This window comes from Mesoplodon densirostris, chromosome 4 (genome assembly GCF_025265405.1).
Source record: "Mesoplodon densirostris isolate mMesDen1 chromosome 4, mMesDen1 primary haplotype, whole genome shotgun sequence".
Classification (NCBI taxonomy): Eukaryota; Metazoa; Chordata; class Mammalia; order Artiodactyla; family Ziphiidae; genus Mesoplodon; species Mesoplodon densirostris.
The window spans coordinates 15,180,667-15,199,080 of NC_082664.1; the positions used below are offsets into that span (position 1 = coordinate 15,180,667).

Sequence of the window (18,414 nt, forward strand, 5' to 3'; positions counted from 1 at the left end):
CACTAGACCAGTGACCCTTGGCACTGGAATTGTGTGTGTTCTCTTTTCCCCTCTATTCCCAGAGCTTAATGCAGTGCCTGGCACCCAGTGGGTCCTAAAAAGTTGTCAGAGAATCGCTTAAACACATAAAGATAGATGGACTTCTTAAATTTCTGAATCTTTAACTACAAATAAGAAAAATGTGGAAAATTAAGAAAACTATTTTCTACTTTTTAAAAAATCATCGGAACTATTTCAGGAAATGTGTATAGTTCAGTATACCACACCAAAATATTCCCTTTTGGAAAGAGTGCAAGTTCTTAAAAATCAGCACGTGGTTATTGTGTGATATGGGGCTATTTTTAAAACAGTGATACATTTTTAAATGGAAATCCTGACTTATGAAAAGGAACTGCTCTTTTTAGATATTTAGGACTCAGTTCACTAAAATGTTTAAATTCTTGGCTGCACTCTTTAAACCTACTACAAAGATCACATTAGAATTCATTTTAATAGACATTGTAAGCACAGTAGCCAATCTCATATGATCACGCTGGGCTCTTTTATTATGAGAATCACAGGAAGCAGAGCCTGAGGCTGTAGAACAGTCATGGGACGTAGCTAAGGCTGGGGACAGTGCCAACTCTATTGTTTATGGAATGTTCTCTCCACCTTTATCTGCGGTATGCAGTTGGTATTGACTTTTGAGAAACTACTTCTTCGCCCCGATCTCCCAGCTGGAAAAAAACCTGTCGTAATGACATCTGGCTAGGAAAAAAGGGATCAAAGACGCAGAAGGAAAGAAAATTATGAACCCTTATTTTATAAGTAGTTTCGGGCCTGTCTGTTAGATCTGTCACAGGGAAGAGTGTCATACTTTTTCGAGGTCATCATCTTTTATCTCCGGGAAGAGCTCAGTGAGCTCCGAAAGTGTCTGCCCTTTCTGCCATCGATTGCTAATGTGGAGTCTACTTAGCTTTTAAGAAAATGTCTTTTCAGCTTTAGAGATCTTTATGAATAAATACTACTCACCAAAATTAAGATAACATTTGTTTGTGGTAGTATCACTTTCCGTTTATGTTTTGTTTCCTTCTTAAAGAGGAAGACAGTAAATTGTTTTTCTCCAACTTTCAGGGATATTACTTAAGGAGTTTTTAGACATTGTAAGGAAAAAGAAGGAAGTTCAACTATATCGGAATGAAATAAGACACATCTTCACAGCTTTTGACAGGCACTGTAAGTATCTTTAAAGTGTTTTGATATAAAAAATGGCTATTAAGGAACTGTGAATGGGAACATACTCAGTAACTAAAATAATATACTTGGAAGGTTATTTTACTGTATTCATTAGCTATTACCTTAGATGTTGGTGTACATTTTTTTTCCTCCGTCACAATCTTCAATTCTTGACATTTACGATGGGTGAAATAATTTCTACAGTTATATAATTGTACAATACTTATGATTTGCCTGCAATGTAATGGGGACAACAGAAGGGCTGGCCGTGCGGGGATATAGGTGAAGAGATACTTATGGAAGTTTGGGAGACCATGAGGCCTTTTTTTGCGACTCCTCCTTTGACCCACACATAATTGGAGAAATTGTTTTCCCATGCTGGGGTGGCCCAGAGGAGTAGCTTCAGACCCCCTCCCCACAGAACACATGGTTGAAAGACTTGTGGAGTCCAGGTTCAGTATTTTGGCTTCTGTAATGGTTTTCCTCTAAATAATAATATAGTTCTAATACCAAACAAGAAAAAAATGTGAATTTTGAAGAATGAATTATTTTGGCAATCCACGAAGACTTGAAGCCTAATGCCATTGTTGCAGTGTCTGTCCCTTAGTCCTTTACCTGGGACTCAGGGAATCGGCAAATGATGGGGCTGGAAGAAACCAGCAGGAGCATCTGGGGCTGTACTAAGGGAGAGTATTACTAGATTCTCAAATTCTTCCAACAAGACAATCTCAGATTACCTTATATGTAAAATCAACTATAAATTACTGCTTTTCTCCTAGTAATAAAGTCTCACGCATATGTTATGGCTGAAATAGCAGTTCATGGGGCTGATAGAAGTGTGTAAATGTTATGTATTCTGTTTTCAAATAGATCGTGGATATTTAACTCTGGAAGATTTCAAAAAAGCATTTAAGCAGGTGGCTCCCAAGTTATCGGAAAGGACTGTTCTCGAGGTATTCAGGTAAGCTGCCAAAATCTTTATGTATACCCACCCCTTGATTTACCATTTGCTTTTACAAGTTTTCAGTTTTATGGAGAACATTCATTTATGCTTATTTTTACTAGTGAACATTTTCATCTCACAGCATATTGTCATGATCCAGGAGAGAATTTTTTTTTTTTTTTGCAGTACGCGGGCCTCTCACTGTTGTGGCCTCTCCCGTTGCAGAGCACAGGCTCCGGATGCGCAGGCTCAGCGGCCATGGCTCATGGGCCCAGCCGCTCCGTGGCATGTGGGATCTTTCCGGACCAGGGCACGAACCCGTGTCCCCTGCATCGGCAGGCAGACTCTCAACCACTGTGCCACCAGGGAAGCCCCAGGAGAGAATTTTATAGTTAGCTATTAGTCCATCCACACCTTGACAGTGGGCTCTAAAGTGGGTGGAGTGCTTGCATACTAGGAAGGTGCAAAAATCATTTGTTAGTAGGGGTGGAGAGGAGCAGAAAGAAAGTAGAACTTCTTGGTATATTTATGTATTGACCAAACCCCCACCCGAAGCTTTATTAATATTTAACATGGATGCTGGTGTTCTCCCATGGTCTGTATTTCATCAGACACGGGTTACAAATGGTCCTTGAGTTGTCTGGAGAGTAGAGTTGGGTTGATCAGTGGTGGCCCCTCCTTCGTTTGTTTTCAAAGTTATAGACCCATGTTGCAGTTCACACACACCTGATAAAGTAGATTTAAAGATTATGTTTTCTTAATAAACTAATTCTGACAAAATGGGCAAGTGGCTTAAAAGCAGTTTCCATTAGGAAACTGCAGATTGAAAGTGGTAAGAATAGTGTAAGCACATGCTTGCAGAGAAAATTGCAGAGTTGCCTCTTCTCTGACTGCTAACATGAGTTCCTCATCAACCCTGTTACCAGGTGTGTTAATTAGGGTTTCGTACAGCAGTAAGAGCCAGAAAACCCAAAACAACAAAGCTCAAAAAAGAGAGCAATAAACACAGGAGAGTCCAGGGCTGATTTGGTGGCAACACAGTTGTGAAGGACCCAGATTCCTCCTCTCTTGTTGTTTGGCTGCCTCAGCATCTGGCTTCTCCCTCTTGCTTCAAGATGGCTCCCAAGGTTTCAGCCATCACACCTCAATTCCAACTAGGTAGGCCAAAAGGGAGCAGAAGATATGCCCCTCCTTTTAAGGCTATCCATTATTTCTTCCTACATCCCAGTGACCAAAACTTAGTTACAGGGCCACGAATAGCTACAAGGGGGAGGTGGATCTGGAAAATGTAGTCCCTGCTTTGGGCAGTCATGTGCACTCAAATGGAGTTTCTGATACTGAGGAAGAAGGAGAGAACAGATATTGGGGGACATCTGGCAGGTGTTCCCATGTGGATAAAAGTAATTTCATGAAATCTGACCGGAAGCCAGCCCTACTCAGTAGAAATGATCAAGCAGGTTATTTGAAATAAGGATCTGCACTCACTGTCATTAACAGTGACATATATGAAGTTCTTCTGCTGCATCATTTGCAAGCAGATTATTGAGCAAGCTATTGAAGAGCAAGGGAGTTCAAGCCAGGCGCAGACAAAGTGCCTGAGGACAGTATTGCTTAGGTGATTCCAGAACATCAAGACCTTTAAAATATAGTAGCATCTTTGTGCACACTTTGTGATGAGAAGAGTAATGAAAGTCAACGTATTTCTACCACATTGTAGTGGTTTTTCACAAAAAGAATTACTTCATTTTACTTTTACAAAAAGACACGTGTCGGTCTTCCCTGGTGGCGCAGTGGTTAAGAATCCGCCTGCCAATGCAGGGGACATGGGTTCGAGCCCTGGTCCAGGAAGATCCCACATGCCGCGGAGCAGCTAAGCCCTTGCACCACAACTCCTGAGCCTGTGCTCTAGAGCCCACGAGCCACAGCTACTGAGCCTGCGCACCACAACTACTGAAGCCAGCGTGCTTAGAGCCCGTGCTCCACAACAGGAAAGCCGCTGCAATGAGAAGCCCGTGCACCGCAACGAAGAGTAGCCCCCGCTCGCCGCAACTAGAGAAAGCCCATGCACAGCAATAAAGACCTAATGCAGCCAAAAATAAATAAATAAAACAAAATTAAATTAAATTAAAAAAGACAAGTGTCCAAATTTGCTAACCTTTTTGTGTTAAATGGTTTCAAGAGGTGCCCCCTTGTACCACATGTGTAATTTTGAAAAATCCACTTAAATATAGCCGTTCAAGGTACAAGCTGTCTTTTAACAGTGAGTGGAAAAATAACTGCTTCTCAAAAGAAATCTACATTATTGGGAGAGCATTTTTGAAAATAGATATTTGGAAATGTGATTCTGTTTTAAAAAATGTGTACACTTATTGAAACCTTCATACCTGCATGTTTAATAAGTTAAAAATGGAATGTTCTAATCTGGTGAAAAGAAGTCATACAGAGTTTCAGTGGTTTAAGAGAAAAAAAAAACAATGGTCATGAAGAACCTAGGAGTAAGACGGGAATAAAGACACAGACCTACTAGAGAATGGACTTGAGGATATGGGGAGGGGGAAGGGTAAGCTGGAACGAAGTGAGAGAGTGGCATGGACATATATACACTACCAAATGTAAAATAGATAGCTAGTGGGAAGTAGCCGCATAGCACAGGGAGATCAGCTTGGTGCTTTGTGACCACATAGAGGGGTGGGATAGGGAGGGTGGGAGGGAGGGAGACGCAAGAGGGAAGAGATATGGGAACATATGTATATGTATAACTGATGCACTTTGTTATAAAGCAGAAACTAACACACCATTGTAAAGCAATTATACTCCAATAAAGATGTTTTAAAAAATGTAAAATATTTAAAGTAAACTCAAAAGAGCTTATTTTTATTATAAAGTAAATAAAACTCTTAGAACAGTTTCTGGTAAACAGTAGGAACTCAATAAAGGTAAACTATTTTATTTTTAGTCACATAACTGCCCAGATAATCCATAAAATTTATTGATCATCCTCTAAAAAAATAAAAATAAAAATAAATAAATAAAATAAAAATTCAAAAAAAAGTTTCAGTGGTTGGAGAGCACAGGTTTTATTTACATCTTTATTGGAGTATAATTGCTTTACAATGGTGTGTTAGTTTCTGCTTTATAACAAAGTGCATCAGTTATACATATACATATGTTCCCATATCTCTTCCCTCTTGCGTCTCCCTCCCTCCCACCCTCCCTATCCCACCCCTCTAGGTGGTCACAAAGCACCGAGCTGATCTCCCTGTGCTATGCGGCTACTTCCCACTAGCTATCTATTTTACATTTGGTAGTGTATATATGTCCATGCCACTCTCTCATTTTGTCACAGCTTACCCTTCCCCCTCCCCATATCCTCAAGTCCATTCTCTAGTAGGTCTGTGTCTTTATTCCCGTCTTACCCCTTGGTTCTTCATGACATTTTTTTTTCTTAAATTCCAAATATATGTATAAGCATACGGTATTTCTCTTTCTGACTTACTTCACTCTGTATGACAGACTCTAGGTCCATCCACCTCATTACAAATAGCTCAATTTCGTTTCTTTTTATGGCTGAGTAATATTCCATGGTATATATGTGCCACATCTTCTTTATCCATTCATCCAATGATGGACACTTAGGTTGTTTCCATCTCCTGGCTATTGTAAATAGAGCTTCAATGAACATTTTGGTACATGACTCTTTATGAATTATGGTTTTCTCAGGGTATATGCCCAGTAGTGGGATTACTGGGCCATACAGTAGTTCTATTTTTAGTATTTTAAGGAACCTTCATACTGTTCTCCATAGTGGCTGTGTCAATTTACATTCCCACCAACAGTGCAAGATGGTTCACTTTTCTCCACACCATCTCCAGCATTTATTGTTTCTAGATTTTTTGATGATAGCCGTTCTGACCGGTGTGAGGTGATACCTCATTGTAGTTTTGATTTGCATGTCTCTAATGATTAGTGATGTTGCACATCCTTTCATGTGTTTGTTGGCAATCTGTATATCTTCTTTGGAGAAATGTCTATTTAGGTCTTCTGCCCATTTTTGAATTGGGTTGTTTGTTTTTTTGATATTAAGCTGCATGAGTTGCTTGTATGTTTTGGAGATGAATCCTTTGTCAGTTGCTTCATTTGCAAAAATTTTCTCCCATTCTGAGGGTTGTCTTTTGGTCTTGTTTATGGTTTCCTTTGCTGTGCAAAAGCTTTTAAGTTTCATTATGTCCCATTTGTTTATTTTTGTTTTTGTTTCTCTAGGAGGTGGATCAAAAAGGATCTTGCTGTGATTTATGTCTAAGAGTGTTCTTACTATGTTTTCCTCTGAGAGTTTTATTATGTCTGGTCTTATATTTCGGTCTTTAATGCATTTTGAGCTAATTTTTGTGTATGGTGTTAGGAAGTGTTCTAATATCATTCTTTTACGTGTAGCTGTCCAGTTTTCCCAGCACCACTTATTGAAGAGGCTGTCTTTTCTTCATTGTATATTTTTGCCTCCTTTATCAAAGATAAGGTGACCATAGGCGAGTGGGTTTATCTCTGGGCTTTCTATCCTGTTCCATTGATCTATATTTCTGTTTTTGTGCCAGTACCATATTGTCTTGATTACTGTAGCTTTGTAGTATAGTCTGAAGTCAGGGAGCCTGATTCCTCCAGCTCCGTTTTTCTTTCTCAAGATTGCTTTGGCTCTTTGGGGTCTTTTGTGTTTCCATGCAAATTGTGAAATTTTTTGTTCTAGTTCTGTGAAAAATGCCATTGGTAGTCTGATAGGGATTGCATTGAATGTGTAGATTGCTTTGGGTAGTATAGTCATTTTCACAGTGTTGATTCTCCCGATCCAAGAACATGGTATCTCTCTCCATTTGTTTGTATCATCTTTAATTTCTTTCATCAGTGTCTTATAGTTTTCTGCATACAGGTCTTTTGTCTCCTTAGGTAGGTTTATTCCTAGGTATTTTATTCTTTCTGTTGAAATGGTAAATGGGAGTGTATCCTTAATTTCTCTCTCAGATTTTTCATCATTAGTGTATAGAAATGCAAGGCATTTCTGTGCATTAATTTTATATTCTGCTACTTTACCAAATTCATTGATTAGCTCTAGTAGTTTTCTGGTGGCATCTTTAGGATTCTCTATGTATAGTATCTTGTCATCTACAGCTACTTCTTCTTTTCCGATGTGGATTCCTTTTATTTCTTTTTCTGCTCTGATTGCTGTGGCTAAAACTTCCAAAACTATGTTGAGTAACAGTGGTGAGAGTGGGCAACCTTGTCTTCCTCCTGATCTTAGTGGAAATGGTTTCAGTTTTTCACCATTGAGAATGATGTTGGCTGTGGGATTGTCAAATACGGCCTTTATTATGTTGAGGTAAGTTCCCTCTATGCCTACTTTCTGGAGCGTTTTCATCATAAATGGGTGTTGAATTCTGTTGAAAGCTTTTTCTGCATCTATTGAGATGATCATATGGTTTTTATCCTTCAATTTGTTAATATGGTGTATCACATTGATTTATTTGTGTATATTGAAGAATCCTTGCATTCCTGGGATAAACCCCACTTGATCATGGTGTATGATCCTATTAATGTGCTGTTGGATTCTGTTTGCTAGTATTTTGTTGAGGATTTTTGCATCTATGTTCATCAGTGATATTGGCCTGTAGTTTTCGTTTTTTGTGACATCTTTGTTTGGTTTTGGTATCAGGGTGATGTTGGCCTCATAGAATGAGTTTGGGTGTGTTCCTCCCTCTGCTATCTTTTGGAAGAGGTTGAGAAGAATAGGTGTTAGTTCTTATCTAAATGTTTGACAGAATTACCTGTGAGGCCATCTGGTCCTGGTCTTTTGTTTGTTGGAAGATTTTTGATCACAGTTTCAATTTCAGTGCTTGTGATTGATTTGTTTATATTTTCTATTTCTTCCTGGGTCAGTCTTGGAAGGTTGTGCTTTTCTAAGAATTTGTCCATTTCTTCCAGGTTGTCCATTTTATTGGCATATGGTTGCTTGTAGTAATCCCTCATGATCCTTTGTATTTCTGCAGTGTCAGTTGTTACTTTTCATTTTTCATTTCTAATTCTGTTGATTTGAGTCTTCCCCCTTTTTTTCTTAATGAGTCTGGCTTATGGTTTATCAATTTTGTTTATCTTCTCAAAGAACCAGCTTTTAGTTTCATTGATCTTTGCTATCGTTTCCTTCATTTCTTTTTCATTTATTTCTGATCTGATTTTTATGATTTCTTTCCTTCTGCTAACTTTGGTGTTTTTTTGTTCTTCTTTCTCTAATTGCTTTAGGTGTAAGGTTAGGTTGTTTATTTGAGATGTTTCTTGTTTCTTGAGGTAGGATTGTATTGCTATAAACTTCCCTCTTAGAACTGCTTTTGCTGAATTCCATAGGTTTGGGGTCATCATGTTTTCATTGTCATTTGTTTCTAGGTATTTTTTGATTTCCTCTTTGATTTCTTCAGTGATCTCTTGGTTATTTAGTAGCGTATTGTTTTGCCTCCATGTGTTTGTAGTTTTTACGGATATTTTTTCTGTAATTGATATCTAGTCTCATAGCGTTGTGATTGGAAAAGATACTTGATACGATTTCAGTTTTCTTAAATTTACCAAGGCTTGATTTGTGTCCCAAGATATGATCTATCCTGGAGCATGTTCCATGAGCACTTGAGAAGAAAGTGTATTCTGTTGTTTTGGATGGAATGCCCTATAAATATCAATTAAGTCCATGTTGTTTAATGTGTCATTTAAAGCTTGTGTTTCCTTATTTTTTTTCATTTTGGATGATCTGTCCATTGGTGAAAGTGGGGTGTTAGGTGAAAGTGGGGTGTTAAAGTCCCCAGCTATTATTGTGTTTCTGTCGACTTCCCCTTTTATGGCTGTTAGCATTTGCCTTATGTTTTGAGGCAGATGCTCCTATGTTGGGTGTGAATATTTCCAATTGTTATATCTTCTTGGTTTGATCCCTTGATCATTATGTAGTGTCCTTCTTTGTCTCTTGTAATAGTCTTTATTTTAAAGTCTGTTTTGTCTGATATGAGAATTGCTACTCCAGCTTTCTTTTGATTTCCATTGCAGGGAATATCTTTTTCCATCCCCTCACTTTCAGTCTGTATGTGTTCCTAGTTCTGAAGTGGGTCTCTTGTAGACAGCATATTTATGGGTCTTGTTTTTGTATCCATTCAGCCAGGCTATGTCCTTTGGTTGGAGCATTTAATCCATTTACATTTAAGGTAATTATCAATATATATGTTCCTATTACCATTTTCTTAATTGTTTTGGGTCTGTTATTTTAAGTCTTTTCCTTCTCTTGTGTTTCCTGCCTGGAGAAGTTCCTTTAGCATTTGTTGGAAAGCTGGTTTGATGGTGCTGAACTCTCTTAGCTTTTGCTTGTCTGTAAAGCTTTTAATTTCTCCGTTGAATCTCAGTGAGATCCTTGCTGGGTAGAGTAATCTTGGTTGTAGGTTTTTCTCCTTCATCACTTTAAATATGTCCTGCCACTCCCTTCTGGCTTGTAGAGTTTCTGCTGAAAGATCAGCTGTTAACCTTATGCAATTCCATTGTATGTTATTTGTTGCTTTTCCCTTGATGCTTTTAATATTTTTTCTTTGTATTTAATTTTTGATAGTTTGATTAATATGTGTCTTGGAGTGTTTCTCCTTGGATTTATCCTGTATGGGACTCTCTGTGCTTCCTGGAGTTGACTGACTATTTCCTTTCCCATGTTAGGGAAGTTTTCAACTATAATCTCTTCAAATATTTTCTCAGACCCTTTCTTTATCTCTTCTTCTTCTGGGACTCGTATAATTCCAACGTTGGTGCTTTTAATGTTGTCCCAGAGATCTCTGAGACTGTCTTCAATTGTTTTCATTGTTTTTTCTTTATTCTGCTCTGCGGTAGTTATTTCCAATATTTTATCTTCCAGGTCACTTATCTGTTCTTCTGCCTCATTTATTCTGCTATTGATTCCTCTAGAGAATTTTTGATTTCATTTATTGTGTTGTTCATCATTGTTTGTTTGCTCTTTCGTTCTTCTGGGTCCTTATTAAATGTTTCTTGTAGTTTCTCCATTCTATTTCCAAGATTTTGGATCATCTTTACTATCATTACTCTGGGTTCTTTTTCAGCTGGCTGACTATTTGCTCTTCATTTGTCTGGTCTGGTGGGTCTTTGCCTTGCTCCTTCATCTGCTGTGTATTTCTCTGTGTTCTCATTTTGCTTAACTTACTGTGTTTGGGGTCTCCTTTTTGCAGGCTACAGGTTCGTAGTTCCCATTGTTTTTGGTGTCTGCCCCCAGTGGGTAAGGTTGGTTCAGGGGCTTGTGTAGGCCTCCTGGTAGAGGGGACCGGTACCTGTGTTCTGGTGGGTGGAGCTGGATCTTTCTGGTGGGCATGGCTGCATCCGGTGGTGTGTTTTGGGGTGTCTGTGAAGTGAGTATGGTTTTAGGCAGCCTCTCTGCTAATGGGTGGGGTTGTGTTCCTGTCTTGCTAGTTGTTTGGCATGGGGTGTCCAGCACTGGAGCTTGCTGGCCGTTGAGTGGAGCTGGGTCTTAGCGTTGAGATGGAGATCTCTGGGCGAGCTCTCGCCAATTGATACTATGTGGGGCCTGGAGGTCTCTGGTGGTCCAGTGTCCTGAACTCGGCTCTCCCACCTCAGAGGCTCAGGCCTGACACCACGCAGGAGCACCAAGACCTTTTTCGGAAGTCTGAGGTCTTCTGCTAGCATTCAGTAGGTGTTCTGTAGGGGTTGTTCCACATGTAGATGTATTTTTGATGTATTTGTGAGGAGGAAGGTGATCTCCACGTCTTACTCCTCCGCCATCTTGAAGCACTCCCTCTGTTATGGTTTTATTTTCTCCTTACGTTTCTTTCTTGAGCTATATCTACTGATGTTTCATTTTGTTATTTCGCTGTATCTTGTTATTTTATAGTATCTCCCCTAAGCCTTTCTGTATCTACTTTCATCTCTCGTTTTAAGGAGGTGTTTGCTTTATTGGGGAAAGTAGTTTTTGAGGTTTTATTTTTAATGGTTGATTGCTTGGGAGCTGCTAATTATAGCTTTTTTCATGTAAATTAAGAAAGCAAGTTTTCTAACCAGGGATGGGTTTTGAGGAATGTTTCTTTCTTAAAGCAAGAGGTGATATCTTATGTAAAATACAGAAATTGGTACTGCTTTATATTACCCCTAAAGGTATTTTTAAAAAGGCTTAATGTTTTTAACTTTTGAGATTCCTTTCAGTATTTAAAACTTACAACGTTGCTTTCCACTTAGAGCTGATAATCATGACTTGTGTACCTGTGCACTAAAATAACTGAAACTAATAAATATCATGGATGACGTTTCATTATTATTAAGAAATTCTCTGGGGGCCTCCCTGGTGGCGCAAGTGGTTGAGAGTCCGCCTGCCGATGCAGGGGATATGGGTTCGTGCCCCGGTCTGGGAGGATCCCATATGCCGCGGAGCGGCTGGGCCCGTGAGCCATGGCCGCTGGGCCTGCGCGTCCGGAGCCTGTGCTCCGCAATGGGAGAGGCCGCGACAGTGAGAGGCCCGCATACCGCAAAAAAAAAAAAAAAAAAAAAGAAATTCTCTGGAAATTCTCTTGAAGAACTTTCTTTTCTTTTGTCCTACCCACTACAAATGGCAGAAGTTTAAGAGGTACGAGAACTGAGTAGTGCTGTTTGTCCAATGGAATGAATCTGAGCTAATAGTCTGTTTCTAGCACTGAAAGTTTAAAACAAAAAACATCTTTTCTTCTTTAATACTAATAGAACATAATAAAAACTTTGTGGTACTTTTTTTTTTCTTAAACATTCAAAAATCTTTAGTGAATCTAAAAAGTAGTTAAAACTGTTTAACCTGGCTCTCCAACATGTGGTCCCCTTCCCAAACTCATCTTTCATTCATCATCCCGAATTCCTGTATTTCCCTTTGCATAATGCTTGTTCCTTTGAATATGTGATGTGTATTTATGCTGCATTCTGTTGCTCTTGCCAGCAATGCCTTTCTCTACTTCTTACCTGTCCAAATTAGACCTATCTTCCAAGGTCCTGCTCAATAAATACACACAAAAAAGTCTTTTTTTCTTTACATTGAACAGCCTTTTCTCCTTTCTCTGAATTTTGATAGTACTATGGTTGTGTAATTGTTTCAATCATCTACTCAGTAAACAAAAATACAGTATTTACGATTATCTCCATAAAATATTACAAGCTCTTTGAGTTTACAGATTTTTCTGTAACTTCCACTGTTCTCAGCATGTTGCCTTATGCATTCTAGTTACTTAATAATTGTTGGTCCATTGTCACTTACTCCAAATATGCAGTAACAGTAAAATCCTCACTTATTATTTTCTTATGGTTTTAATTTCTTATAATCTAGGCAAGAATCCTTTAAAATGCAATCAGGAGCTTTCTAACCACATGTGGCTTTGCCTTCTATTTTTCTCATTCTACATGTGATTTTTATGAATTAATCTCTGATGGCCTCTCTTTGTGTTTGTTTGTTTGTTTGTTTTTTTAGAGACATTTTCAGTTCATGATTTAGCCCCAGCTGTTGTCAGGGAGCTGGCTTAGTGTGCTCTCTTGACTTCGCCCACCATCAGCACCCTGTGATATTTCTGGCTGGTGTTTTTCTCTGTGTGGGTATGTTTGCGTCTCCATGCCTAGGAGCCTTCTCCATCTCATTGTAAGTGCTGAGATTTGCACTTTCTTACTGCCTGTTAGTTGGCAAAAAGCTCTGGGTAGCTTCTTCTGCTTTCCAGCCATATGAAATGAAACATGGGTGTGCAGAAGGCCCGCCAGTGTCCAAGACTCTGAGTGCAGGTGGATTGCCAGATAGTAATGTAATGTGGGAATACTGACGTACCAAAATGCTCTCCAGTCTCAACTGGAGACATTTAAAGTGATATATGATATTTTTGGTCTAAGAATCTCATTCTTCGTATTACATGGGGATGGTCAAAAAACATAGAATATCTAACTCTCCTTTTGGGAGTATTAAAAATTGGTTGAGAATAAGAGCATCATGACTTATTGGATAGTATATTTTCATTGCCAGAGTGTCAGTGGGGTAGGGGCCTAAGAATGCAATTTTAAAAGGGAGTGATGGGTACCCTCTTGACAGAAAGATCACATATGCCTTTTATCACAGCTATTGTGGGGGAAAGGGGCCTCATGAGCTTGGGTAACGTGAACTAACATGTTAATGGAAGAGTCTTTTAGAACCAAGGAGCCCAAAGGAAAGTGATATAAGATAGAATGTATTTTTCAAATCATTTGCGTCTCTTTTGAAGTGTTATTCTTCACTGTGCTCTTTAGTTTCTTGTAATTCCTCTCTGCTGGCAGCCAGCTTGTTGCATATCATTTTCTTGGACAGTCTCTAACTGGAGAAAGTTTCCCAGTCATTATTCCGTGCATCAGAATGATCATCTTATAAATGCAGTCAGGTGACCTCACCAAGGTCGCAGTTATTATAGTGAGTACCTACTTTGGGGAATATGATTGTTGATCTGTAAGTATCTACATGCTTCTGTGTATAGAAAAGTATAAAAGAGACTAGAAATCGTATCTGATTCTTTGTAACTATAGTAGATAGCTGTTACCAGCTGTACCTAGTGTGTGAGTGTAGTGACCAAATAGGTAGACTTCTTGAGTTTCCAATTTTTATTTCGTGAATTTTTGTATCTTCCCTGCAATGATAATGCCTTGGTTTTTATTTCAGTGTTTATGTTTCAGAATTTTATTGTCAGAGATTCCCATTTCTGTTTATTTTCTTGCATGTGATCACTGAATGGGGAATATGAATATGTGTAAGCTTTTCAAACTGACCTCAGAATTTCTCCTCTCTGGGGACTTTCACATGTAATATGTTAAATACAACTGTACTTTAAAAATCCAGCTATAGAAATAATTATATGCTAATCATTTTAAGAAAATGTCAGTTTTTCAGAGGGTTCTTGACTGATTTTGCTCCATGAACAAAAATTATATCCTTGCATTTGAGGATGGTCTTTTTTTACCGGTATAAATTTTAGAATTGGTGATGCAGGAATTGAAGCTCAGACACTGGGCCAGAAAACAAGTAGAGAAGAATAATGACTTCATTACATAGATTTTCAAACAGAATGTGTTATTTTGGTTTCTTCAGTTAAGCTAATTAGTTCCTGTTAACAAGGATGTATTATTTGTTTGGAAGAAATATTTAATCTCTTTCACATTCCAGATGTCCAGATTTTGTAGTCTTTTCTTAGGTTAAACCCATCCAGATGCAAATTCTATTCCTCCTTCAAGGCCCAGCTTTTAAAAAAATATTTCTTATCTTGAAAGCTGGCCCTACCCTACACCCTAGCCAACCCCTCTCTACCCCAAAAAGGAACTTGTCTCCTCCTTCTCCTTGAAACTCCTAATCTGTCATAAATATCTTTCTTCTTTATGCTTATACATAGGTATTTGCAAGCATCAATTATTTCTAGTTTTAGAATGTGAGCTTAGTATAAACAGGCACAAGTGGGATATTTATGGGAGTACAGAACTCCTGTAAGCACAGTTTTATATATGTCAAGTAAGTGACTGAATTTTATATAAATGAATGGCTTACGTAGCGAACAGGCTTTCGCCAAAACCTCTCAGGCCTGCACTCTCCTCATCTCAGACATGAGGGGGTTGTGCTTCTTCTTGTTCCAGAACCGACTGGTGGGGTTATCTATCATGGAGGGTGGCATGGCCGTCTCCTTGATTTTCTCTGCATATCCCACATAATATTCAGAATCTCCCACCATGTGAATACAGATGTAATCTGTCAGTGTGACAAAGACTGCTCTCAAGAGAAAATTACTGGGCTGACAGCTCTCCAACCCTGGGTTTAGTTTTTGAGATGTCACTATAACAAGTGTTATGGTCAACGTTTCCAATTCTTCATCTACATATAAGGTAAAATACACTTCTTGCTGTGATAGCATGAGGACTATTTTTCTTTTAATCCAACTGTCACATAAGAAACTGCTGCCATGGTTTCTTTCTTATGGCCAAATGTTGCTAACCCTTTCAGTCATCCTTGAAGTTAGTGATAGGCGCACATCATGCATGTATTCATGCCATTTTCCTTTATAGAAAGAGGAATCTGTGTCTTACATTTTTCCTTTGTAGTAGATAGCTAACTTCTGGGTGAAAATTTTGATAATACTGTGTGTTGTATTTATAAAATAAAAACTTGTATTTAATAAAAGAAATTTTTATTTTAGAGGAGATAATTAAATTAACATTGTTTTAAGATGTCACCAACAAAAAATAGGCTCAGCATTAAGAGTTTCACTGCAAAGTTTCAGTTGTCCCCCTTAGATATAGCTTAAAAAATCAAGTCCAAAGGCTTCTAATGCTATGTTTTTATGTATGGCATACCGACCTATGAGTTTGCGACCTCACGTCTAGCCATCTTGTCTACCATCCTCCTACCCATGCGTTCTCTTCCATCAGGCTGCTTTGAAGAGATACATCCTTGTCATTCAGAGCTCCAGAGACCAGCAGCATCAGCATTAGGGAACTTGTTAGCGATGATTAGCAATGGCTAATCTCAGGCCTCACTCCAAACATACTGAATCAGATGTGTTTAATGTGATCCCTGGGTGATCCATATGCACTTATTAAAGTTTGAAAATCACTGGTCCACCCTCCTCGTTCAATTTTGGATAAGGAGAGTAAATTAGCATTACTTTTTAATGTTACCTCTTGACTTCAGTAACTTTTCATCCCCTGCCAGATAACACCCAGACTCCTTAGCCTGACATACAAGGCCCCTCCACACACAGGCCTGGCCTGCCCAGATCAAAGATTCTAATCCACTATTCTGATTTACTTGCTGTGTTCTGATCCTATCTCATTTCTCTTCCACTGCCTTCTCTTCTCCTCTCCTGACTTCCCCATCCTCATATCTACTGCTGTCCATTCCTTTGAACTTAGCTGAACTCTCTCTTCTAGGGAGCCTTCCCTGATCACTCCAGCTCACAAAATTTCCTTTTTCTTCCTTAGAACTTCTGTAGCATTTCGAGAGTACTGCATCTAATAATACTAACGGCAGTAACACTGGCAAGTGACATTTGCTGAGTATTTACTATGTATTGGACCCTGGTCTGAAGGAATCTTCTTAGGAACCTCCTGGGTTAGGCTCTGTCTGTCCCCATTTTACAGATGAGGACAAAGCTTGGAGAGGTCAAAGGACTTGCTTGATGCTGCTGCCTGCTGAGTAACGGAACGAAGATTTGCTTGTGCTCTTAATCACTGTAATATTCCCTTCTCACTTCTTCTAACAGTATGGACGTCCTGAGAGTAGGAACCAGGCATGCTTTTGCATCCCCACAATGCCTGCCATAAACCTGACTAAGGAAGGCATGTTCGCTCTGCCTGGAAGTGTTCTTGGTAAACCAGCTGCACAATTACATAGCTTTTCCTGTTCATATGAATTGGTTTGGTTTGGATTGTTACATTTGAGATTTCATTTGATTATCTGCACATAAATGAAAGGAACTATTTACAAAAATGTGCAAAAGGAAACTGATGCAACATTTTATTACATGAAACGGTAGCAGGCATTCCAGGTCACGTTGCTTTGATAGGAACCCTTGTGTTTTGCGTGTTGCCTTTGGAATTATATCACAATAGCGAAAGATTTTGCCAAATCAACTGGAAAAGCAAAAAATGTTTAAAATTGACAAATGAGGTTTCATCACTTTAGCTGGGGTGGGAGAGCTAAGCTAAATTTATGATTGTCTTCTTTACAAGGCAGGATTATACATTGATTCACTTGTAAGACCCTTCTGATCGGTTGTTGTGAGTTTAGCATCATCTTTTACCATTTCCAGCTTGTCAGTATCCTCTGCTCACCTTCCCTCCTTGGTTGCAACCTGCTGCTGGAGAAGATCAGGGCAAAGTAGGCATTCAGTGCACTACAGGCTTCGAGTGGCGTCTCTCTCTTCCTACGCTTTCCCTCACCCTGCCTTTCCCTGTTCCTAAGCTGACCCCAGGAGAGGCGGAACAGGCACTAATGCTGTTAACCATAACATTCCCGTCCCTCCCTCCTGCCTGTCACTCACCTTTCCCTTCCCTCCCCCAAAAAGGACCAAGAATGGTACCATCTCAGGACTGGTTCCTAGTGGCTAAACATGGCTGCTGAACCCTTATGTGACCCCACCTTTCTTCTTCCTCCCCTGCTGTATCCTCCACATCTCCTACCTTGTCTTCAGCTACGACTAAGCCCCAAGAATGCTGACACCGCTTTCCCCTCCTTACCTTCACTTCTAACTCAAGCCTTGGGCTGAGCCTCCGTCCAAGACCCCCGCCTTGGTTCTGACCTGCCCGCAGTCCTGTACTGCAGGCTCTTGAGTGTGCACTCGTCCTTGCAGCTGCTCCTTGTCAATCTGAGACCTGGAGCGAGCTTTCCCTTTGTCTTCTTTCTGTGATGCATCTACCTTCTCCTCCAAACACACCACACTCAATGCTCTCCCTCTCCGTCTCCCAGCAAGTGTCATGTCTGAGAGATCTCAGAGCTCTGTGTCCACCTTCCTGGCTCCTTTTGCTTTGATCCCAGCTGCTTGCCTTGATTCTCCCGACTGCCTATCCCGGAATGGAACCAAGTTCTTAGGTCAGGCAGACACTGCTGTGCCTACTTGACCGAAGTGTTTAGACCACCCAAATCCATCTTCTGTACACAGTTCCCCAGCCCTGGTCCTGTGTCATTCCAGAACACTTTCCTTTTCGTGCTGAAGTCGTCCAGGAGAATTTAGCTCATCTGTTTTCAGTTCCCTTTTTCAGGGATGGCAAATCGTTGGCATGTGTGCTATCACCGCCAACCTCCTTAAACCCACGGCCCACACTCTTCCGATGAGACTCAGAATTCTTCTTGGTATGACACCCCAGGCCAGTTCACTAGCATGTCACACACCATGAGATTGACTTGCTCTCTGTCACATTTGTACCAAACCTTTCCTACTGCTGTGCCTTGCAGGTGACCTTGCCTTCTGCTTCATGGACAGGGTCATGGCCTCTGCCTGGGTTTCCTCTTCACCTCCAGAGTTCTGTTTTCCTTCAATTCTGTTTCTAGTTTTTTCTTTTTTCTAGTGCCTCCCCTTTGTTCTTGTCTCATCCCCTTCCCTTCTTCTAAGACCTTTCTCCATCAGTCACTCCCTCTCCTGTTTATAACTAACATCCCTGCCTGCAGATATACTTCAGTCTCCGCCACCTAGAAAGCTACTCCTCGTACCTAAGTTCCTCTAGGC

General features: G+C 39.8%; 1 protein-coding gene across 6 annotated transcripts in view; it reads left to right on the top strand.

Annotated features, from left to right (window-relative positions):
- EFCAB11 (EF-hand calcium binding domain 11) overlaps positions 1–18,414 on the top strand; it is a 162,097-nt gene that overhangs the window by 17,552 nt on the left and 126,131 nt on the right. For all 6 annotated transcript variants that reach the window (XM_060097952.1, XM_060097947.1, XM_060097946.1 and 3 more), the window contains exons 4-5: positions 1,114–1,215; positions 2,086–2,176. In XM_060097952.1, coding sequence (XP_059953935.1) covers positions 1,114–1,215; positions 2,086–2,176 — 193 coding nt within the window. The remainder of the gene's footprint in view (positions 1–1,113; positions 1,216–2,085; positions 2,177–18,414) is intronic.